Raw genomic sequence first — 25,172 nt, forward strand, 5'->3', positions numbered from 1 at the left:
ATTTAAGATGTTATTTTGAGAAGCACTGGTTTTAATTTTGAACATTTTGAGGAAGATTAGGGAAGATTTATCGCAGAGCCCACACATCTGAAATAGATATGAAATGTGCAGACTTCAGATGTTGGGATACTGTTTCTTCCACATCTTGCCTTTTTTTTTCCACTAGTCAATGGGTTACATATTTTTCTACTCCTGTAAGACAATGTATTTTACAGCAGTTTGAGATGTGTATGTTCAAAACATTTCTTCTATTTCAGTGCTCCCTATCATTTTTTTGCATAGAATAAACACAGAATTATTTTTAGAAAGACCCTTTAGTCTGGGTAGATGAAGACACTGAGCAAGTTAGATGCCTTACCTCTTTTTTCTGATGCAAAAAGTACAACCACCAAAACTTTGGTGCACCTCTTCGTTTACTGCAATAGATAAATGAAGGAATTAAAGACTTTTGAAGGGTAGCTACAATTTCTGATCATGGGAGGTATGTTCCAGGATTTGTGAATGTCTCACAAGTTACCATGCTACTCTTATAAAATGTAATTGGTTTTGGATGCAACTGTACCAGTTACAACTTCATTACCCATTTACCACAGGCCTCAATGGAAACAAAGCTTGAATGCACCCGAAAAGGTTTAACACCTCAGTAATTGATAAATATCCCCTATACCCTGAATAGCAACAGCACCTTTTTTTTTTGTTTTTACTCCTTTCTCACTTTCCTTTTGCTACCACTTTCTTCTCCATCTTTCTTAACACTACATTTTTCTTTGTGGTAGCTAATTAAGTTATCTACCACACCTCAGTAACCAGCACTGTCGTAGTAGCATAATACCTAATTACACCCTGCTTGTTTTGGTAATTTTTTTTTTTTTAATTAATATTGACAAGATTATTTTGTTCATCTCATACATTTCTTACATTTGATTACTGCTATTGCATCTCTCTTAATTTATTATTTCAAAGTTACAAAGGAAATGACCTACCAAGTCTGGCAGGCGACCCTGTTCCCAGGGAAGTTCTGATAACGTGGTATAACAGGAGTGATAACATGTGCTGATGCTGTCTATTGAGAGCAAGCCATAAATTTGAATCCAGATACACTGTGATTTAATCCAAAGCCCTACACTGGTGCCAGAAGGGCGTTTTAAGAAAGATGAAAATATGTAGAGGTATCTATGAACAGTAAGATTTTACCAGTCCCTTGGAAAAGCTTTAGCTCTGCCATATTTTCCAGTGTATGTGCTCAAAGCTATTTAAGTGCACGTATGTGCTGCGTGTGAAAACTGCGTGTGACTGACTGAGAACTTGAGAAGCCACCTCAGGTCCTGGCATCCCAAGAATAAAAACTGTATCCAGAGAATGAAGGGAAAAGCTGCCTGGCAGAAAATGAATGTATGTTAACATACTGTTTGTACCGTACCTAAAGGAAGATGCAAGTGCTGAGTCTTTTTCACTGAGCTACATTCCCTCATGGGCTATCACACGCTCATGCCATCTCTGTCCATGTGCATTACCTGCAATATATGCACAACTCAGTACGGGTTTTCTTTGGTAATTCATTCTTAAGACAGCGCATAAAGACAGAAAAGACAGTTACACCATGTGATTATCTAGTGGAAGATGACAGTCAGGTGGAGGCTTTCTCCAATAGTGTAAGAAACTTGTGAAGTTACAAATTGCAGGAAATCTATATACAGCATCCAAATATCCTGCAATGAGTTGCAGAAATCTGTATGAATACTTTCCTCCGTGAGGCTCTCTGGGCATTTAACTTTTAATACCTCAGCTCCTCTCTGAATTCTTGAAATTTTCAAAATCAAGCTGACAGCATATTAAAAATAAACACTGCTTTATTTGCCAGATTTAGCTCTCATTAAATGTATATACATAAGTTAGCTGAATGCAATGTTTAAAAAATTTATTCCAACATTAGTGTATCATATATATCAGCAACATACTTAACAGACAAAAACACCACTCAGATTACGTGACAGTACAAGTCAAAACAAGCAGTACACAAAGAACAGTAGGAAAGTCCATCTATTTTCACTCTGTTCTGCTGTCTCAAACTGATAGTATTACATAAAAAAGTAAAAGCACAATAACAAAATGTTCTAGAAAAAACAGCATAGTGTCTTATAGTAGCACTCTTATTTTGCAGTCACTTGCTTAGGACATACCACACTAAATCTTTCCAAGGTAAAAATACTAAATTTTAACTGGAAAAAAAAAATAATAAATCCCTGATTGTATTACACTTGAAAGGCCCATTTTCTTTTTCTAACTAATTCCAATAAAGCAATCTACTGTTGCTTAAATTGCAGTAGTTCCAACACAGAACTATCTTCACTTTGGTTCAAGGACACTTTTAGATACTTATATTAAACACATCAAAATCAAGTATTCCAACAGTAAGAATTAGCACATTCTCAAACTGACCAGCCCATTTTTCCTATTTTTGTCACTTTTCAAGAACAGTTCAGGAAATATCTATGTATGTGAACCATTATAATCCTAACTTCAATAATAATCTTTTGTCAAAATACTGCTTAATGACAAGGCAAACTATTATGTATAAGAAGTGTTAAGACTTATTTTGTTATGTGACGTTAGCTCTTAATATGACAACACATTTTCTTTTCAACAGTTTCTATATACGAAGAAGTAATGCTATGAAGTGTTAATGATATATTAAGATAGATATTTCTTTTTAAATAAGCTGATACCAGATTTTTTCCACTTTCTATTGTATGATACGACATATGCAAAACATCTGTTTGTATAGCCTTAAATAGGGAGTGATCTGAAAAGATAAGTCTGAAAGAAGCAAGAAATAAGGGTCAAAACATCAATTCAGATTCAGGGTCTGCATGCGGGGCTTCTGCATATCAATGCTGTATCACAAACAAGGGTATCTCCTTGTTTCCTCCATCTTGCTTTTCAGACAGCATTCTTTATTCACAATACATCTTTTCAAGCGTAGCGTATTAGGACACTTTATTACAGGACCTGAACAAATGAATGTTCCGTAAGCAGGAATAGTGCATCTAATGCTGAATTTTCAGATTTGTTTTCAGCTTCAATCAGATCGTACGTTTTGCATAGAAATATCGTTTTGCATCTCATCACCCTATGCTTGAAGCAATTGTTTGCATTGCTAACAGTAACAAAACCATGAAATCTAAATTAAGCAGTTTAGTTAACAGTATATGTGTAAGCAGCCACAAAGTGCTTGCACTGTGCAAATTCTGGTGGCACATATATATCTATGGTGACTGATACTCTTCTTTGGCTTATACATTAAGCAGCAGAGTTATTTTATTTACACATGCATTCCTCCAATAAATCCATTATATCTGAATAGTCAAGACCACGGTCAGTTCATCATGAATATGAACTGCCAACGTGCTCGATTTATCAAGCAAACTCACAGAATGAAGCTGAATAATTTACAGTAATGAGAAATGTACATCTGCTTCAACTCCTTGACTGGCAGCCAAACCATGTGATGTTTGTTCGAGGTAGGCACTTCAATGTTAACACTTTAGCTAATAATGATGGTTCCACTCAAGATACTGATTTAAAACTCTGACACAACATTAAGGTTACTAGCCAGGTATTCCAAGACATAGGCTAGGTCTGCTAAACAAAATATGGCAACCTTAAGTCGTGGATCTAGTAAACAGTACATCATTTGGCTGATGTGGAATACAAATCTAAATTTTTTTGTGTATACTTCCAAGGAAGTATAACTTTCAAAGTGCAAATATAGTAAAATTTCAAATCTCTCTAGCCAGTGCACTTCAGCATGAGAGAACTCAACAACCTGCTGCTACTTTATCAAAGCAGTCTAGGTATGAACTGCTCTGTGAGCAGTTCGCACAGAACTACAACAGAAGTGTGCCAAGGCAGGCATGGTTTGGCTAACACTGTACAGCTCTGTGTGCAGGTTCACAGTATCATGATGCCTGCAAGCACACCTTGGAAACGCGCATTTCCCCACAGTAATCATTTTCACATCTTTTGCCAAATGCAAACAAACAAGGCACTAAGCATGGAAGTGTTGATATATTTTAAATATAGAGCAAAATGATAAAAATGCCTAACTGCTTCAAATTATAAAATGAGGGCACATTCATAAACAACTGGTAGCTACTTTGCACAGGTAGTTATTATATATTTATAAACTCGGTAACTTTGTAGAAAAGCCCCACGACAACACAGGAAAAAAAAATCCTTCTTGAAGATTAAAAAGAAAAAAAAACAAATCAAAAACCACCCCCCCAGGCTCCTATGTATATGGACAATAACAATGTAAACACAGATTATTCAGCATGCTTAAAATCCATGTACAAGCCATCCAGCTAGATCAGTTAGTGTGGCGGTCCAGCTCCCCACCACTGCACTGTACTACTCTACAGTACGCATCGAGTACAGACACCAGCCCTTCACTGGCATTCACAGAGAATCCAAACAAAGAACCCACACAAAGGAGCAGCTTTGGCCAAAACTAATATCAAGCATAATCTTCCAATGGCAGTTTTTGAGATTGAGCAATAAATTAGCTGTACTTCTCCAAATTGTATAAATCTTTTCAAAAAACACTGTAATTAGATGATTCCACAATACTTGCACTTAAAGAGCAAACTCTTTGGCAGATATCATCTTTATGAAAATAAATTATGGGTTTCTTTTCCTTCATTACTATGTATTAACTGATTTCTTTGCCTATAAATAATTCCAAGTGGAATTAAGCCAATATATCTTTAAAAATCAATTTCTTCTAAAAAGTGCATAGAATTTCAAAGCTGCAAACAAATGTTTTGTAAGACACAGTGAATACAAAAAAAGCCCCAAACCCTTTTATCAGGAGTGTTCTCCTACATAAATTATCATGTCATGAAAATAATAATTCTCAGCATTTTCCACAGCAGGAGTTCTCTATGATAGCCTTTTCATTCAGCTGGGATAAAGCCTGGAATTTGCATTCAGCAACAGGGGGAGGCCTTGGTGGCAATGACCTTATATTCTGTGAGCCCTTTGAGGGTAACATTCCCTATACTGGGAATCCAAATTCATCCAAGATTACACTTATTATTCAAAGTGATGGGTAAATAGAAAACAGTACTGAAGTCATAGTTAAGTAGATTTACTAAACCTAGAATGCTCAGTAAGACTTTTAAAGAAAAGTCTAAAATCTTTGGACTGAAAGCGAAGGGTTGAAACTGTCCTAGAGCTTTCAAGATCATGCATCCTGAGCAAATCACAGATAAAAAAGTTAAAATGAGCTAAATTCCAAACAGTTGTCTTTTCAACTACATTGCTCTGGATAACTCCATTCTCCCTTCTGTAGTGATGAACTCCTCTTCCGTGGCTTGCTTACCACCTTGACACAGTCTCTCCTTCAGTTTTTCAAATTCATACTCATACAGGATTTTCTGTGTTAAATACTTTTCACGTTTTATTTTGGCTTTCACGTCTGCAGGGACATCAGGAATCATCCATGCTACAAAGAACTTGACGATGAATACAACATGCTGGGGAAAAAACAAAAAAACAAAAAAACAGGAGAAATGTAACAACTTATTACCAAATGAAACACCTATTGCTTTATCTAACACCAAACAGATCATTTCTTTTTTTGTTCACAAACAGAATACCTTTCATTTGGCTGTCCTGGAACAATACATAACAAACTGATGTGCACAAAGATTAAAGCACTTCCTTTTATGCAGAAACTTGAATTTCAAACCATTTATGAATTAGCAAACCCAAATAGAAAGCATCAGGTTCTGAATCCCTAGCACCACTTTCTAATACCTCTGTGTGGTTTCTTAGAAAATTCTCATTGCCGTGCTGATAATGCTCAGCTATTGAGAACCAATAAAACACAGTAAGAAAAGGGATGAGAAGAGCAACGTAACAACTCCCTTCTCCCTTCAGAACTTACAAGACAGTGGCTTAATACTGAAGCGCCAGTTACACAAATTACTGATGCAGCTATTTTTAGCCAATATACATCACTGCAAAATGCCTTCTGGGTTTTGAATACAGACACCTCACATACAGCTCTAATGAAACCAGCAGGAGTGAAGGTGCTAGTCCTGGTGGTGCATGTCTCTTCCATCTCCATAAAGACCTTTTTTATTCTGTTTTATTTCTATCAAATCTAGCAGTCTCCTCAGCTATTTTCACTGTTCTTACTCTCAGGCTAACTTCCTGAAGTTAAAAGACCTAGTTATAGAAATCATTTAGGACATGACTATTTGGTATTACTTGGTATTACTACTTTGGTATTACTCAGGGAAGGAACTATTTTACACTCTTCAGCAATTCTATTTTCTGCAACATTAGTAACTACCTAGAGAATCCATAAGGTACCAGTTTCAAAAAGAAATTCTGTAGGGAACATACCTCCATAATAATTATAAAGGCCAGTTTTGCAGCAAGAATGTGCCAGAACTGCATACTGTGTAAATATTTCTTCTCATGATCCGGAGGATATCGATAGTCTCTGTACCTGTTGGATAGAAAGACATGCAAAGGTGAAATGTCATATTCAGTCTGAGACAGACTACAAGCTCAGTGACACTTACAGGCAAATACAGCTGTCACTTGAGGAACCTTTTCATCTTGTTTTAAATGGCCTCTTTCCTTTTGCAGAAAAAGGTTGCCTCTCAATTTGTTTCTATCTCATGTTTGCTTAAACACCCTTACATTCACAGCAACAGAGCAGAGATGAGGATGTGTGAGAAGTGAAATTTTGTACATAGGTTACTTTTTTTTCAAGCAATAATCAAATAATACAGGACACAGTAATGGACAAGTATGGACTAAATGTGACAGATGTTGACAGATTATGGACTGGACAGATGCAGGGTTTAATGGAACAACAGTCTTCAGTATGTGTTCTACACTCACATGTGTAAGTAGGATAAAGACTCCTGGGGCTTTAAAGCTAAAACATCACACAGATGTAGCTCCTTCTTAAAATGCTGGAGTTGCTTTGTTTGGTTCATTTGTTTTGGAATTTTTTTTCATCAAGTCAATACTTTTGTTTTACCATAGACTTCTCCAAAGTTCTTTCTCAATTCTTCTAGATGCTCCAATGCTGCTTCTAGTGAGAAATGTCTATTTTTTAAAATTAAAACAGGAGGGCCCAGATCCTTCGTGGTATCTAGGATGATACCGATTTACTTTAAACACCGTATCTCATTTGCAGCTTTGGAATCTAAACATCCCCCTAACGATACTTCCTTGCCCACTTAGGCATTGCAGCCTAAAAACCTTAGAAAACATATGCTGAAGTTTGCAACCTTAGGGACGTATATCTCCTCCATCACTCAAAAATTGATAGTTTAATTAAGTAAAAAAACAAACAAAAACATTAGCAATGAGACTCTCTTAAACAACAAAAAGGTGATTTTTTTCATTACTGGCATGATCTTTTACCATCTCAAGCATTGTCTTGTTAATAGTTTAAATATTACCTCTCACACTTTAGAGAGATGAGAATGACATCATTTACCTTCTAGTGGACTACTTAGATCTGCATTGGCTTTTTATGCCGTATTCTAAACAAAGCGATAACACAGTTATTATTACACCAACACCAACCTGCATATGACAAAGTTTTCCGGATTCAATTTAGGTTTGTTTCTATCAGGAAAATCTGAGATTTGAAACACTGACAGGCTATTGTTTATGTATCCAGACATAGGCGAGTCTTCATTTTCGGAAGCAGTATAGTAGTAAACTAAACGAGGAATCATATCTGATGTGAATGCAACAATAAAAGCCTGAAAAAGAAATTGTAAAAAGAAATTAAGTGACACACAGAACTTGTAAGCAGATTCATAAAGGGGTTTTGGTGCTGTGGCTCTGTGGCATAACCCAGGATCTTTTAAGCAAGCGTGAGCATTAGGGCACCCTACCTTGGTAAAGATGCTGACTGCAGCCTCTGCTGCAAGGACCAGCACTCAGTGAACAAAACACGTGAACAGTTCTTACAAGAGGCACCAAATCCCAAATATCCCCTCACCCCAAACTGTCTTCTATCTGTGATAACAGCACTCCTTAATGAAAGAGGATAAATGGTTTTGAATTCTTGTGAGAAAGGATGAACTCGAACCCAGTGTGTGATCACTTTATGAAAGAAGGGGAGACATTTTCTCCAGCTGTATTTAAAAAGGAAACAGTGGCTACGAGCACATTTTGCCTGGAAACTTGAGATGATTAAGATGCTCAGGTACCTTGCTAATTAGGCAATACCTGCAAGTGGGTTTGTTGCCTGAGACACTTGCAGATCAGATACTGTTTAATATTCTGCATTAAAAAGAGGCAACTCTCTTGCTCAGTAGTCTGCTTTACATTATACTTATGATGAAATACTAGCAGAACATTTAGTTTCCAGTTTATAAAAAGTCCTCTGAGCCACTGCCCCCACAGGGGCATCCAGAGCAGTTCATCGAGCAGAATTCCCACAGAATAGGCCTCATAGTGACAAGACACAAATGTCATCTGGCCAACAGAATTATGCACCTCTCCTGTCCCCTATGGTCCCCTCTGGGCAATCAGTGCGCTTCATCAGACTCAGCTTCAGGCTTGCTTATGCCATTCCAAACCACTGGAAAACACAGACAAGTGAATGAAAGATTATGGTCCAGTGAAATGTGGATTGTGAGCTGCATGTCATCAACTTATGGACAAGCCAAACCACCAAATGGCTTGACCCTACTCAGTAGGGTAATGTGATGAAGTGAATACTGTTGATGATGGAGAAAAAGCATCAGCTGATTTTTCAATCTGCAAATTCTGAGTACATGGAAGAATCAAAGCTGACATAGCACAGTTAAGGTACTTACATTAGTGACAACAGACAAGATGGCCATTCCGTTCAGGATTTCTTGCCAAACTCCTATGCTATGTGCTTTCGCAGCCACAGGTCTCCTGTACTGAGTGGTTAATTTCCAGGAATCTACTCGAATCTCCAGGATATTATTCATCAGAGCAAGAAGGGGAGCCAGGGGAAAGGATGCCACAAAGAGAGTAATGAATCCAAACTGAATCACTGCAAGGGAGAAAACAAAAGTGCCAAAATCTGCCCTACATAAGTACCCTCAGGGAGACAATGAAACATGCAAGTTGCCACTCACAAACAAATGGCAAACTTCTGTGCGGCTGCACAAGTCATCTCCAGCCTGGCCTGAGCTACATGACAACCTGCCCCAGCCCCAGACTCCTCCAGTCTCTCTGGGCTGCCATTCAGCAGCACCCAGGGGAACAGGGCACTTGGGTCCTGTCAAACGATGCTGCCAGTGGTGCTGGATACTAATTCTTCCATGGTGCTGCAGCTCTCTCATGAATGGAACCTAACTGTAGGGGAATGGGAATGTACTCAGACATCAAATTTCTGAATTACGAGAGAGGAACAAAACCAGGCTATTTTCCTCTCCTGCAGTTTGTACAGAGTGAGCCCATCCTCCTTTTACTTATCAGCTACATTCCTAAATGAAAAAAAGGAAATGCTTTTACTTTTATCACCACCTTACTTCCACCTATTGTTATTGGTTTAGTCAAAATATTAATATGAATTCTGTATGTAATAGTTCCACTGAGGAGTCTTAACATTAGTTTAATTGAAAATAAAATCTAACAAATGATCCCTTTAATCATTACCAAAAAGAAATGTCTCTTGGTACAGAATGTGACAGGCCTCAGTGCAGAGCCAATGCTGCCACTATATTTTAAAGACAGGAAATAGAACATCATGTCTGGTTTAGGTAGAGGATAAAAATAAATTCCCATACACCAGTCATGAGCTCTTCCATAATTTCAGCCATGAGTTCTTCATCTTAGACAAGCAACATGATTCCTACCAGTTTAGCAGCCCCAGGACAATGCTGGAGTGTACTGGTTCCGTTCTGATTCAGGAAGAGCAAAGATATCTATTAACAGGCATGGCTGACAACACTGACTGTTCTGAGTGTATGAATTTCGCAAGATCAGAGCTCTGTACGGAACACCATGAAGTGTATGAAGTGACAATAATAAAGCTACAAATCTTTAGGTGATCTAGAACACTTAAAAGTGTTTCTGTAGAAATAAAACAATACAAGGGACCACTTTTCAGCAAACTTTGTCCTTATAATAGACAAACATTAATGTATTTTTTTTAAGTTTCTTTTAGATTTAGTTTGGCTTTAGTTTTTAGTTTCAGTTTCTCAGGTTTTGTAAACTAATTTCATGTGTGTTGTGGTTTAAGCTCAGAGGGCAATTGAGTACCACGCAGCTGGTACTCACCCTCCCCTGCCCAGGGAATGGGGGAACGGATTGGAGAGGTGAAGGGAGACTTCTAGGTTGAGATAAAAAGTTTAATAATTGCAATAAAATAAAACAGTAATAGAAAGTACAAACAGATAATGTGGAATGTGATCGCTCACCACCCGCTGATCGATACCCAGCCCGTTCCCAGCTAGTGATCCCGAAACACCAAGATGCTGCAATCGCAATCCCGGAAGCGAGAGCAAACTCCCACTTGCTCGGCCACCCCTCCTTTATATACTGAGCGTGATGTTACACAATATGGAATATTTCATCGGCCAGTTTGGGTCCGGTGCTCTAGCCATGCTCCCTCCCAGCTTCTTGTGCACCTGCACACAGGCAGGACATGGGGAGTTGGAAAGTCGTTGATATCTTAGCAATAACTGAAAACATCAGCATATTATCAACCTTCTTATACCAAATCCCATGCTGAATCCAAAACACAGCACTATTCTAGCTACTAAGAACAAAAATTAACTGTATCCCAGCCAAAACCAGGACAGTATGCAGACCTGTTCATGTTACCTTTGAAAAATCCTATTCTGTTACTCACACTCCCTCTGCTGGTCTACTGGAGTGTATTGAAGCACTAACCAGTGCAAACCTAAAGCTAAACAGATTCTCTCTGATCCAGTTCGTAGATCTGGTATCTGCAGTAGCCATCCTTAAAGGATATCTGGCACTCATCCCATACTTATAATTTCCACTGACATCAGCTGAGAAAATGCTTGGGAACAAGAACAGAACAGACATCGAGACAGCTGGCGGCACTGAGAATTATGTTCCCCATTCAAATGAGGGAAACAAAGTCTTTGCAGTGTTTCTGTAGAGTTCTCTGTAGTCTAAGATGCAAAGGCAGCTGTGTTTGTTTTGTTTTTTTAAAAAAAGCTCACCTATTTCTTCAGCAGTTAACTGTCTACTGTTCACCAGCTGCGGCATCAACTCATAAAAATTAATTGAGAAACTATATTTTTGGAAGTGTCAGTACAAGGTATCTTGTCCTCAACTCCAAATGTGCATTTTTAAACTTACCCATTTCTAGATATTCATAGAATAGGCCTAAGGCTCCAAATGTCTGCAGATCATGGTCTTGCTCCCAGCGACTGTATAAATTTTCTGGATTATTTCTGGCTTTCCGGCGTCCCCACCAGTTACAAATCCAGCTGTATATGAAGAAAAAAGTTAACAACGAGAGAAGCTGATCAAGTATTCCTTTCTCCAAGCAAGCTCCTTGTTGCACTTTCACAAAAAGGGGCCAAAAGCCTCTATGAAATGAGTCTACTTGTCAGAATTTGTGCTTATTTTACAGAATTGTTCTCAACTTCCTTCATATGGCAATACTTGTTATCAGAGACAGAGGAAGTTCTTGGAAGGACTAACATGGGCATCTCAGTGTAAGAGGTAACTTACGGTACGATGGCCTCTTGGATATTTCCCCAGATCTGTTTGCCAGCCATGACTATGGTGAGCTGTGTCGTCAATTCTATCAAACAGCCCGCAGGATCGCACTGGCAGAGATAAATTGGGGGTTAATGGAATGAATAATGGACACTACGCAGATAAACCACATTCTACTACTCTGTAAATGAAAGAAAGGAGTTCTTAAAACTTGCTAGAACAATACTTAATTTTCACCTGAACTGCCAGCTAAGACACCCACCCCCTCAGGAAAACGTTACGGAAGGGCTTTCAATGCACAGTGTGCTTGATGAAACACACACCAAAACGTAACAAGCATTTAAAGACAGAGTAATTCAGAGATGCTTCAGGCGACCACTGTGCAGACACAGAGTGACGGGGCAGCAGGATCTGCATGCAGTGGCCACCCCACAGCCCCAGCAAGGTGGACTGGTGGCTCTCGGTTAGTTTTCAACACCAGACCAACTCCAACCTAGCAAGCACCTGCATTTTCTATTCCTATCCCTACACCAGCCAGTATCTGGTTTCTGCTGTTTGCCGAGAACACTAGTTTTGAAGTTTCGGCTCTTTATTGAGACCTTCTTAAGCATTTAGCAGCCAGACCAGTATTAGGAGATACTTTATCAGTAAGTGCACTGCATTTCTTCATTGTGTTTTGCATAAAGTTTTTCCTCCACTACTGACTCCCAAGCAATGCTTCAGATAAAATACTATATTTCATCTCTGTACAAACAGCATAATTAGCAATGAAATGAGGGGGAAAAAACATGTGCCTCTTAAGAAATGGTTTCCCTGAAAACGTAGTGCCTCAAAAAGCTTATGAAGACACCCAAAGGCCAGAGACCATTTCCATTTATACTAGTTTTCTTCAGGCTAGAGGATCACTTAAGAGCTATGGCAAGATCCACTGTTATTTCAGAAGAACTAGGGCCAAGAAAAGCTTTTTGATTTTTCACCCTCGTGACTGAGAGCCACAGATTTTCACTGCTGGCGTTTCCCTGACTAGCAACGGCATGAAGAGTCCTTGGAAGGCCCTCCATCAGTCCCTGGATCGCCAGCTGAGGTCCAGCTCATTCCAGGCCAAATCTGCAGCTGGCAATTTATGACTGCACAGGTTGGAGGGGATAAAGAGTTTAAACTAGTTTATTATTATTTAATCCACCTTAATCGAGAAAGTCCTACCTCTTCATTTCGCCAGCGATTAAACATGTACGTGTAGGCACCTGGGTAACCAACAAACTTCCCTTTGAAGAAGGCCACATAGAAGCAGGATGAATAGTAGTTGACAAACTGGAACAGAAACATTTTCATTGTGAGCCTGTTCTCATATTCCATATGAGTTCTGGGAATCTCTGTGAAATCAGAAAACAGTAATTTTATTTTCCTTTATTCCCTTTAAAAGGATACAGATTCATAAATACTTATCACCCACTGTGCCTTTATATCCCAAAGAGGAAAAAAAACCAACCCAAAACCACCACCTACAAACAGTTCAGCAGATGGAATTCCTGCTCTCAGACACCCTGCCCTTAATTTACAATGCAATGCTCTGAGAAGACAGGCAAGTGAAATTCACTCCTGAAATATTTATAAGCTTCAATTTCCCCTTCTTTGCACTGTCCTCTAGCACTTGTCCATCACAAAAATCTTACGCTATTTTTAGGAGATCCAAGATGAATCTCAAACATTAACTAGCAGGGTCTTCTAGACTATGAAAATTTCATTGTTGGCAATGCACATGATAAAAGATTTTTTTTTTTCCTTGTGGCAATGAAATACGTTACAGTATTGTTTTTTTCATTATGTTTTATGTGTGTAACATTAAAATCAGCAGAAACTGGATGGGTCCTGTGTCTCAAAGATGAGACTCATAGTGGGGGGAGAAAACAGGGAAGGATACAGGTATCTCAGTGGTCCTGAACATCATTAAGCCTTTGCTTAAGGTTTTGCTGCCTTCATCATCACATTCTCCATCATGTTTTACATTTTTAAAGGTAGCAGGAAGCCCTGTGCACAATACTGTTAAAACGTCCTATTAAATGATAACATATAACCAATTCAAGCTGGGAGAAGGGAAGAAAATACACCACAAGCATTCACATCCCTGTGAATTGGTCAGGAGTTGGCAGACGTGTTGAACTCACCGGCCCTATGACAAAGTTATTTTATATATCTGAGTAAATTGTTTCCAAGCTTGGCATAAGTTTGCATGACAGGAGGCATTTACTGGGAAGCTGCAGTGCACTCCAGAGGAGGCAGTACTTAGATTAGGTACTCTGCCTAGGTTGCAGCTCATTGAAGTATTTTTACTGGCAGCGAGCTGTCAAATGTTTATGTCAGACACTCAATGTTTAGAGCACCACAGCTAAATTACACCTGCACGTCTGAAAACAAAAGCTGGCCTAACCTTTTTAAAGAATTCCGGAGTGAAAAGAGTTAGAACGGACAATCCTGATGGCCACAGCCAACATTTCATACCCTGGGCCCTACTGTGACTCTAAGCCTGGGCTAAGCGCAGCTGCCGCGGCCGCCAGAGGAGGGCAGCAGTCCCACAGAAGTACACCTTTGTCTTCCCCCTAGAACTGATAACCACAGGTAGTACTGACACTTAAGAAATTAATCCTCCGCACTTGCAACCAGCAAAATAATATTGCCGAGCCTTCGTGCTTATAATTCATGGACTTCAAGAAAGAAAAATCAAAAAAAAAAAATTATTTTCTAGTTTTTGGAGGGGTTTTTTTGGGGGGTTGTGTGGGGTTTTGTTGGGTTTTATTTGGTTGGTTGATTGGTTGTTTTTTTTCCTAGGGGTAATTTCACTTATTACTTGTTCTGTCTTTCTTTGGGCTAATTTAGCCATTGTGAGATCAATACAGATCTCTGAGACAAGAAATGGTCCATGACAAATCAAAATAAACCCAGTGCAACATCCCATGAAGTTTCTACAGAAACACCTTTCAATTCTTGATTCCACTTGTAAGACCTCATAAAGAAAGATGTTTTATGACAGCTGTACAAACTACAAATACCTAATACTTTCAGCTCTTCACCCCAGCTGAATATTCTGCAATTCTTTCTTTCCATAAAGCACCTGCAGGGACTCATGTATCTAAATCACTAAGGGCTAACAAAGAAAAATACGTGAGAAGGTCTCTAGGAAAGGCTATTTCCAGCAAGCAAGCCAGCCACAGTCAGACAAAACCTGCTGCAAAAGTAATAGATCTTTCTGGGCCTGCCTGCCAGCTCCTCCAGCTCTGGAATGAGCCTACTGCAGGCAATGCCACCAATGGCTACAGCCACAATGACACATCTTGGGCCCAACTTCTCAACCTGCTCTATCTCTCCCTTCAGTCTGTAGCTACTCCGAATCTGTAAATCCATAGCTAAGAGGAACAGAACCAAGAGAAAACCCTGGAAAATATACTATCATATCCCCCAGCCTCCTAACTTTTCCCTCAAAGTAAGAGACATGATTGTTCAGTCTTTTTTCTTGTTAAGAAGGCTGTGAAAGATATGATCTATTTTTAAAAATACATCTTCAGGATTTCTAATTGAAACACCGCTAAATCAAGGTAGTTTGATCTTGCTTTGGTGGCTCTAATATAACACAATTTTTAATTACGTTCAGAACTATGTTTGTCTCTGTAGACTGGTTTTAATATAAGCAAACATTATAGTAAGAGAAACCAGCTTATGATAACTATTCAAATGCAGGGAAAATGTTCAGTATGGCCATGGATACAGCTGAGTCACTGCTGCAAGGCACACACTAACGACCTAGTGCTGCCACTGTACTCGAGATAAACTACACAGAGCACCTCTAGATGGGTTCTACCCTTAGTGATTCCCTGAAAGTTTTGTCTTCAAGGACATTGCTTACCCATATCAGTAATCCAGATGGCTATTCTCTCATATAAGAAATTCAGTATCATGATGATGACAAAATTCAGGCAGGAAGCTGTGACTGAAGTTGCCAGCTGAGGGGTCAGTAATCCACTGATAGGCTGTAAAGTCTGAGTGTTCTCCATAAGGCTGGCGAAGGCAGCATATACTGCAAGACGATACACGATCACAGCTATCATGCTAGCTATAATCAGAGACACCTAAGGAATGGAGAGAGATTTGAAATACACTTACAGCTCAGTATAGCTACATGCATGTAACTTTTGAAATGAGATGTAAATCATCATGCCTTATACTTATAAAATTTTATTCTTTATGGGTATGAGTTCAGAGCAGTGAAATGCAAAGTACACAGGCAAAATACTTCCTTATATTGATACATTAAACCTAACAAAATTATTTTGTTAACACAAGAAAAGCAGACAATCTAATATTAAAAAAAAAAAATAGTGCAGGAGAATACAGACTCAGAAATGGAGATGGAAGGGACAAGTTAGATTCACTGTCCACCCTGAAATTCACTCTGCAGATATTTCTACAGAGGAATATGTAGATATTTCATTGTAACGAGTAATACTTGGGTTTTTTTGCCTTTACTACAAATTTTTTCAGTATAGTCAGTAAATAGCACATAAGCCAGAGAAAAAGTTATCCTTATGCTAAAATGTCCAATCAAATTACTAATTAATGACAGATTTCCAAGGTCTCTTTTTTTTTTTTAATTGAATTGAAGCGCATTTTGCATGAGAGCAAGAAATCTGCAGGACAGTACTAAAAGCATGTTAATATCACGATTAAAACCAGTTTGCGTTAATGTCATGATTAGTGACGCTCGGCAACTCTGATATGTGTTAAAGTGATGATTCAAAAAGATGCTCACCCAGAACAACACTGTAGTTCCTGAGATGCAGAACCGCACAGCTTGGCTAGTTATAGGCAAATAAGGCTCCATCTCCTGAAACAGTCAAGCAAGCACAGCACAGTTCACAAATCCAAAATCTTATTCTAACATCAAGCAGCACACAGAGCTCTCATCAGCTGTGTGAAAGTGCCCACATCTGAGGAAAACCATTCAGAAACCCCCTCTCTAGAAGGGCAGATAGGACTTCATTTTGAATGTGCTGGGGGTAAAAAAAAAAAAAAAAAATAATAAAATCAGGACAGAAGCAGCCATAACAACGCTAAAAGTAAAGACAGTACTTGGAAAGAATGGTTAAACCTTTCCAAAAATCAATCAGTAGCTGCAGGAAACAGACCACCTCCTTTGTCAGATGAACAGAACTGTTACTGTAATGCTAGGCCAGCTGTCATACAGCTCCGAGTCCAAAACTGGACTGAAATTTAAGAAACTCCTCATGTCAAAGCTTCTTAAAACAGTCATTTATTTGGATGTACCATGTTTTTCCACACAGCCAGAGAGCATTTTCCTCCACTCCTTCAATTTTTTTTTTAATTGAAGAAATGGCTATATTCATTAGTTGCCAGTCTCAGGCACCTAGGCCTTACCCAGGAGAGTATCCCCACATAGCACATGAACAATGTTCCATGTTCGTGTAAAGTTCTCTTTTTCGCAACCAATTCTACTTCCTAAAATATCAGATTACATGTGTTAAAAAAGGATCATTTAAGAACTAACACCAGTGGAAGAAGATTTAGTAAAAGATAATCTGAATTTGATAAATCTTTGGGACAAGGCATTGTAGCGTGCTTACGCTTCCAACTTGGACAAAGGGGCACCGATTACCACAGGCGCGTGCAATATTAAGCATATTATCAATAAGTATATTGAACCAGAAAATGCTTGTTTTGAAACAGAAGATATTGAACTTGTAAAATGTGGTTGAAGGGATTCATTTTCTGTTTCACAAAGGCCCAGTATGTGCCGAACAGACCAGCATAATGTGGCGTAATTATGCTGAATACAGCGTCTGCAATTGAGCTGCACATTTGTCCCTGACACAACCAAGCAGCAGCAGTTCCACACGTGCTGCTTCTTGACGGCGATATTCTTCAGTCAGTCAGCATGCTCATATCAAAGTGATTTCATTTGAGGTGTAATGTGGTGTTCTCTCAGGAGAGATATACTGCCAGAATCTCACTAAGTATACTTACTTAGTGCAATTATCAATACTGTAGTCTCAAGTCACAACAAGTTTTTTTGATGATAACAGTTGAAGGCTCTATTAATAAAACTATAAAAAGCAGCTGAAGATAAAATACAAGCACAGATATCAGGTGACTTTACCTAGGCTCATTACATTCTATACCTATTTTGTATTAATAAATAATACATATATTCTATACTAAGAACAAATGTTTCACACATTCTAGGCTATTCGACAAGTTTTCTACTTTAGAACAAACTGTAAGCAATAATGTGCAATGATAGAGCTAAGTTTGAATGGAATGCCTCATTATTTATGTAAATTAAGATTCTACCATAATCAGCAAAACCAGATTTTAGCTATGACCTAGCTAGATAGTTTAGCACCATGAGCAAATGAGGTGTTAATTAAAGCCTCAAGATGGGCAATTTCTGTTTCAGTGCACCTAGAACTTTGAAACATGGCCAGGAATAATGAGGAAATAATTTTCTGAGCAAAGCAAATCCATCCTTGGGACACAAGAAACTCAGTGACCTGTATCCATATTACCTTATCAGTCTGCAAAATTAACTTATTTGAAAGCACTGTCCCTTCATGTGTTCAGTCCTGCATGTTATCTAGTGAAAGGAAATTACACTACAGCATGACTAACCTGTATGGTTTGCTATAACTGGGTTTTGATAAGGATCACCGCTAAACCCGGCTGCACAAAAGCTTCTGCAAATCCACCAAGGTAATAAATTGATGTGTCATAAAATAAAGGATTGTACAGTCACTGAATTTTCATGGTGATTGTTAATACATACTTAGAAAGCACAGAGCAGTGCAGTAGTACCTCGCTCTTGAACATTATGGTCCAATTTCTATTTTCTAAATAAAGTCCAAATAAACCATCCTACCAAAGAGATCTGCATGAATTTAGAGAACAATCTTCTCCCTCAGGACAGTTACACAAACGCACCTCACCCGTGCCATCTCTGGCTGGATCTGCCATGGCTCATTCACCTCGCCAGACTGTGGGTTTTGGTCCGTGCAGTACGTAACCACTGCCTACGAGTCAGCCCATTGCTTCCCCGTCCTCACACAATTACCCTCTGCTGCAGCCCGTTACTTCAGAGCACACAAGGGCCATGAACCGCCTGCGTGAACTAGCTGAACTAGCTAATCAAAAACTGATTTACCTGAAACCATTTTCCTGAGAATGCAGAAATCAATACCTCAGCAGAGCTACACTCAAAATCACAGTGCACGGTTATCAAAGATCTCTGCATAACTTGTACAGTGTACAGTCCAAGTGCACAAGTTACAGGTATAAGAACAGCAGCATTAATGCTGCATGTGCAGAAGGGGTAGGAGAGGCAGAAAAGACTGTCTCTCATGAGAAGTGAGATTAGCATATATATTTCCTAATAATTAAGGATAGAAGTCCTAAAAGACAGGGCTATGGTGTATAAAACAATGATGCTTCTGATGTTCTGGCTAAGCTTCTATTTCTCTTCTGAAGACTGTGTTATCCGAGTATACTTATGACTAGTGAAAATAAGTTTTTTATATGCAATTCTAGGAGGAAGGATGATTTAAAAACATGTCAATTTGAGGTAGTAGATGTTGTATTGGAATGCAACCATCTGATCCCTAAATTTGTCAAATAACTTCTACCTAAATTAAATTTAAATGGAGACCATTAACATCTAGTAAGTATTTCTACAGAACACTTAGCAGAGTTAAATAGTGTGGTTAATTGTATCTCAATTAGATTTCAGACAAAGGGCTTCAGCAACCTTCATCTCTCTAGCATTCCCCAAACTGGTTGTATATCAGAAACAAAACCACAGCTAGTCCCACTTATGTATCTTTAGATCAAAACAACTGTTTCTTCATATGTCGTGTAGGGATGAGAAAGAGTGCTTTTCAAGGTGTGAAGATTTCAGAGACTCCTCCCTTGAAATGTGAAGGACACTGTAAAGATGGTGTTAGCCAAGTGAAAGCCATAAACTTTGCCTCTGTATTCCTGATTTATCAGTTCCAGTGGAAATTAAAATCAATAGAGAATAATTAATGAAAGTTATGTGCACGCTCCAGAGGCAAAACCCCCATGTTCTCATTATTCTGTGTCTAAAGCCTAGATAACAAAGGCATCTGCTGGCAGAGAGCCATGGTCCAGGAGCTGGGGCATGCCTGTCCCGTGCAGGAGGCCGCTGTGCTGACAGCCCTCAGCTGCTGTTACCTTCAGACTGGAAAGCAGGACAGCCACACCGCGACAGCCCCTCGCCTGGGGAAAAAGACCCCAGGATTTACTGGTGCTAACACAGCTGTGCTGCTGTCAGCAGCTAGCGGGTATCTCTCATACTAGTCAAAGAGCACAAACCTCAGTACTCAACTGGGTGCTGTCAGCCAGAAAATAACATGTTAGCAAATTCTGCTTTGATATTCAATGCAACCACCCAGAGAGGGCGTGGTTGGCATCATGGTGGTTCTACGTATTTCAGCCAAGCTCACAGCGGCCTAAAGACTGCTCTGTGGAGACCTAACAGCTGAGGGCCTGCCCTGCTCCAGTGTAAATGCAGCATCACCTACGTGTGTCTCACAAATCTTTCCCTAGCCCTGACATACAGACATGTTCCTGAGACACAACTCACGTTATCAAGCTGTCAGCACACAACTGAATTTGCATGCATGTCAACCCAGCACGCTCATTACCTGCGTTACAGGATTCTTCTTCTTATGGGTACATTTTGCCTCGTACTCAGGCCTCAGCTGGAGCTGTTGTTGTTCCTCTTCAAAATCAACCAAATCCCACTCATATTTCAGTCTAGCTTGCCGTCTCTTCCAAAACTCCAAGAAAAGTGTAACTGCAATTTGGAAGTGTCAAAATTCAGTTATGGGAGAAGTGATCAATTTCATGAACCAAGTTAAACTTATTTCTGCACTGGCTTCTATTCTGCAGTCTATTATTTATCCTCACAGTGTGACCCATCTATTTTTTTGGACTGTCTATTAAAGTTCACAGCTAAAACCATAATATGGATTAAGTAATTATCAGCTAATTGAATTCCAGGAGTGGATGACAAGGAAGATGCCAAGACAGGATATGGGTATTTCCATGGTTATGATGACCACATTCAATTACAGTTTAACTACTTTTCATATGCAAATAGCAGCACGGAATTCAACTAATTGCTTGTGTATAAACCTGTTACACATGAACAGAACTGTTTTCAAGTAGTATGTTTAAAGATTTCTGTTGCTTTTTGATGATTATTTGATATCATGGTCATTTTAAAGATGGTGAATGATGCTTTTCATATGATCAAGAGTGAGGCTGGCTTAAGAAATTTTTAAGACACTAGAGGGAACTGATTTCATACCTAAAATAAACAAATATAAAAGTTACAATACTATGTAACATTTTAAAAGCCCTCTATAAACTACTTTCATATGTAAACGTTTAGTAATCTGATTGTTCTTGGTTGAACTGGAGAGGCTTTACGGTTTACACAAACACTGGAAAACTTATCTTCTGCAGTTCTAAAATCTTTTGCTGGTACTTCCTGAACGACTAATCCATCTCACTCAAATGCTAGTGCTTAAAAGCAAGAAAAGATTAGTAAAACAGACATACAACGTTATCTTTCTCAAAGTTTTTTTTGAGAATTCTTTATGAAAAAAAGTTAGCAGCTAGGTCCTTCCGTAACAAACACACAAATAGGTTTTTCTATTAGCACACAGAGATCTTTGCGTGTTAATGAAATATCTATATTCAAATCAAAGACTTAATAATGTTATTTCATACAAACTGAATGAAACAGGAGACAAGGTATTTAAGGAAATAAGAAACAATACCCTGCATCTACAAACCCATTCACAGAGTTTAAGAAAAGAACAGGTATTCAAGACAGTATGATCTTAAAGTCTGAACAAGCATCACTTTGTGTGAAAACATGCTTCGAGAGTCAGGAAATCCACCTATTTCTGCATCATCAAAACATACTGTAACGTATGAACTTCACTGGAGTAGAAGCCAACTGATTCTCACCCTAGAAGTGCTGCTCATAAAGTGGTAGTGCTGGATCACCATCCAGCGAAAGGGCACAAAAGCTCTCTACGCCCTCAGAGGGACACTGCAGGGCTTAGACAGGCTCTTACAAGGGCTGCATAAAGGCTGGACTACTCTGTCTTAGGTTACTAGGCAAAGAAACAAATGTTAGCAGCTACAGAGTACGCAATGCTTATGATATCCTAGATATCTGCTGGGTTTTTTAAAGCCTAATTCCTCTGTAACTTAAAATTATTTTTAGTCTTTCATCACTTTTGCATCTGAGGCAGGATATTAAAGTGAAGCTATTATTCCTCCTCTTCCCACTTCCAGTGTCCCTCAGCAGTTTGGCCAAGATCTCCTTATTGCTTGACATAAAACTTATCAAATGTACTCACCCCATATGCCCATGAAAATGGCAAAAAAAAGAGTTGCCACGTTGTCAAACAAATGGGAATACTACAACAGAAAACACAGGAACAGGTCAGTACCAAAACAGTTTTCAGTATGAACAAAAGCGACAAGCGGCTGGAGAGCCAGATACGGACCTGCGAGGACTCACAGGTGGTGTTTAGTCGCCAGTACTCGCAGTCTTGGTCACAAAGAGGGCACATGATGATCTCTCCTCCGATTGCAGGGTCACAGATTTCTTTGCTGAGGAGAAAAACATTGTACAGCATCTGTTTTCATAGCATCTCAAGAGGTACTATATGAAATTCATTTTTTAAAAAAAAAATAAAGAGCTTTGTTTGTTCAAAGCTCGACATTTGCAGCTTCACAGAAAAGGTGCCAAGTCTTGCCACATTCACTGGTGTTAACCTACGGTTGGTCAGGGCAAGCCAAGAAATGTAGCAGCTGCTCCAAGGAGGAAAACTAGCAATTCACTTGGTATGGGCTTTCCAACTCTATCAGTAACGAATCAAAAGTCTGTAAGGAGCTGTACTGCACATGCACAGCTTTCAGGTGAGATATAAACTATGTTATTTCTTATCAGGTTAGTAATGCATTAAAAACATCTTTTCTAAAAGCAGCTAAAAATTCAGCTTTGCTATCTACAGTAAAATTTGCTACTTCAATTAAGTACTACAGTGGGTGAAGTTTACAATTCTGTGATAGTCGTTCAATATCCAGAGAAATCTGAACATCTACAGCAGTATTCCCAGGTGAATTCTGAACCTAGCCAAAATGTAAGTCTCAAAAATACAGAATTCAATAGAATGGATGAGAATTTTATTCATCTTTTATGGTTAAAACTCAACATTTTCTGGAAGCCTTCTTATATAAAACAGTGAGCAATGAAACGTCAACTCTCTTTTCCTCTCCCCACTCATCCACCCTCCCGCCAAATCCGTGAATACAAGAAAACTTGGGACCCTTGAACAAACAAATATAATGTTTTTTTAAAAAGAAGCAAACTAGCTTCCGAGATACTGGATTCCTCTTTGACAGGAGAACACTGCTGATCTGTCCTGTACTCATGCTTTTGGTAGTTAGTAGAAATGATGACCTACAGAAACAGGTCAACGGACTACTCTGAGAGATAGATTAAAATAGAAAAAGCTTAAGGCAACAATAAACACTTGAAACAATTTTGAGAGATGTCACTGGTAGTCTTAGGGCTTCATGTATTGCAGGTACTCCAATATAAAAAGATATTGCCAAATGGCAATAAAGTATTGCTTTTAACCTACAAATTGAGTCTTACTAATTAATAGTCACAAGTTCTGCATTAGCCATCCACCACCATTTCAGTCAATAAAGATAGCCGAAGAACAAATCTGTCTGCTCTGACAAGCTTTAAAAGCTTGTTAACTGTTTTTCTGCAAGAATTAATTTTTCACATTGCTTAGCTTTTCCCATTATAAGCCCAGGAGATTTTCAACATTACACTCACCTGCTCATATTTTCATCCATTGTAAACAAGCCGTAAAGAAAACAGATTAAGCCAACAACTGCTGCAAGGAATAACATCTCAGTGTAAAATCCTAGCCAGGCAAAATAGATGCCAATCTTCTCACCATAGTACTTCCTAAACACAAAAAAATGCAATTAATAGGAATACAAAGCAAAGTTTGAAACTGCAATAGAGCAAACTGGCCAGAGTCAAAATGAAACACTTGGCAAAATTCTCACTTAACGGAACAGTAAATGCGTTGACGTACACTGGAAAAATGAGATTTGAAGCTATCTGTGAGAAGTTACGCAAGCTGAATGAACAGAATATATGGCCTCTGTTGACCCTTTTTTTATCTCCTAACAGAAGCTCCAGCTTGAAAAAAATCACTCTTTCTCCTTCCCACAGGACAATGTAAATGAAGATTTACTTTTTTGATTTTCCAAGGAGTTATACACATGAAACTGGGCACAACAGTTCTGATGCTATGGTTAGAACAAATGGATAATTCTCAGAAATACAACTGGCTGTGTTACAAATGGGGCAATTGTAACCTGTGAATAAAGTAACGTTTTTGTTATATGACTGAATCAAAGCGATCTTGGATAAAGTTAGTTTAAATTTGGGTTTAATACTGAATTAAGAGTCAAGCTTCAAAGCTGATTTTATCAGTGTTTTTTCAAGTCTGTGCTGAAATTCAAATCAATCTTTAAAAACTGTGGCAGATATTGATTGCAAAATGCAAGGTATTCTTTGCATGTGTTTCTCTACAGCTGAATTATCTGTAAAATACCTGACCCCAGGAGCACTGGCTAGATTGAGAGAGGCTTGATCTGAGATAAAACATTTTTCCAGTTGCTAGTAAAAACCTGTGTTGCATCCTCTAAGGACCCAGTGCCCAATTAAGTATCCAATACTCATCGGATCTTAAAAGCAGTAAAAATTTCCCAGCAGGATCAAGCTACAAATGCATACACACTCATATTGCACTAAAAACCAAGTAAATATAATAAAACACAGTCAGGCTTTTACCTGATGAGGTCTAAAGGCTGTTCTTTGTAGAACCGCAAGAAGCGGGCCCACTCCATGTAGAGCGTGTATCTCTCACTCTCACAGTTCGGATCGTTTGCCTTTTTCCAGTACTGGCACTGTGAGCAAATCAGAGTAAAGGCAAAACAGCTCATCGACAGACTCAAATACTACATTGAAAGAAACAAACGTTAATGTTGATGCACTCCTCTTAACATTGTGTCAACTGAAACAATTTTGAAGTCAAACTTAGCACTGTACTTCATCACTTTAAGTAGAACCCTTATATGTAATATTTAAAGATAATGCACATTTTCAGAAAACATCTATCAATCTTAGACATCGTTTGCCTGCACTCTAACTACATCACGTTCCGTCACACCAGTGTTGTGTTGGTACCACAGACTTGTTCACACTGGGAGATTACTGCAGTGAATGGGTTGTTCCTTTACACTGGTGTAGCATA

General features: G+C 38.7%; 1 protein-coding gene across 13 annotated transcripts in view; it reads right to left on the reverse strand.

Annotated features, from left to right (window-relative positions):
- Positions 1-1,832: 1,832 nt before the first annotated feature.
- ANO5 (anoctamin 5) overlaps positions 1,833-25,172 on the reverse strand; it is a 60,650-nt gene continuing 37,310 nt past the window's right edge. For 11 of the 13 annotated variants that reach the window (XM_074842523.1, XM_074842526.1, XM_074842524.1 and 8 more), the window contains 14 exons: positions 24,710-24,876; positions 23,678-23,812; positions 22,332-22,437; positions 22,182-22,242; positions 20,448-20,599; positions 16,523-16,597; positions 15,620-15,842; positions 12,925-13,094; positions 11,734-11,831; positions 11,356-11,486; positions 8,865-9,070; positions 7,618-7,799; positions 6,415-6,520; positions 1,833-5,537 (listed from right to left, as the gene is read on the reverse strand). In XM_074842523.1, the coding sequence (XP_074698624.1) occupies positions 5,316-5,537; positions 6,415-6,520; positions 7,618-7,799; positions 8,865-9,070; positions 11,356-11,486; positions 11,734-11,831; positions 12,925-13,094; positions 15,620-15,842; positions 16,523-16,597; positions 20,448-20,599; positions 22,182-22,242; positions 22,332-22,437; positions 23,678-23,812; positions 24,710-24,876 (2,034 nt within the window). In that variant the 3' untranslated portion in view covers positions 1,833-5,315. The remainder of the gene's footprint in view (positions 5,538-6,414; positions 6,521-7,617; positions 7,800-8,864; positions 9,071-11,355; positions 11,487-11,733; positions 11,832-12,924; positions 13,095-15,619; positions 15,843-16,522; positions 16,598-20,447; positions 20,600-22,181; positions 22,243-22,331; positions 22,438-23,677; positions 23,813-24,709; positions 24,877-25,172) is intronic. The other 2 variants (XM_074842525.1, XM_074842530.1) reach the window with 1 other exon arrangement.

The sequence above is a fragment of the Strix aluco genome, chromosome 16, assembly GCF_031877795.1.
Source record: "Strix aluco isolate bStrAlu1 chromosome 16, bStrAlu1.hap1, whole genome shotgun sequence".
NCBI classification, from domain to species: domain Eukaryota; kingdom Metazoa; phylum Chordata; class Aves; order Strigiformes; family Strigidae; genus Strix; species Strix aluco.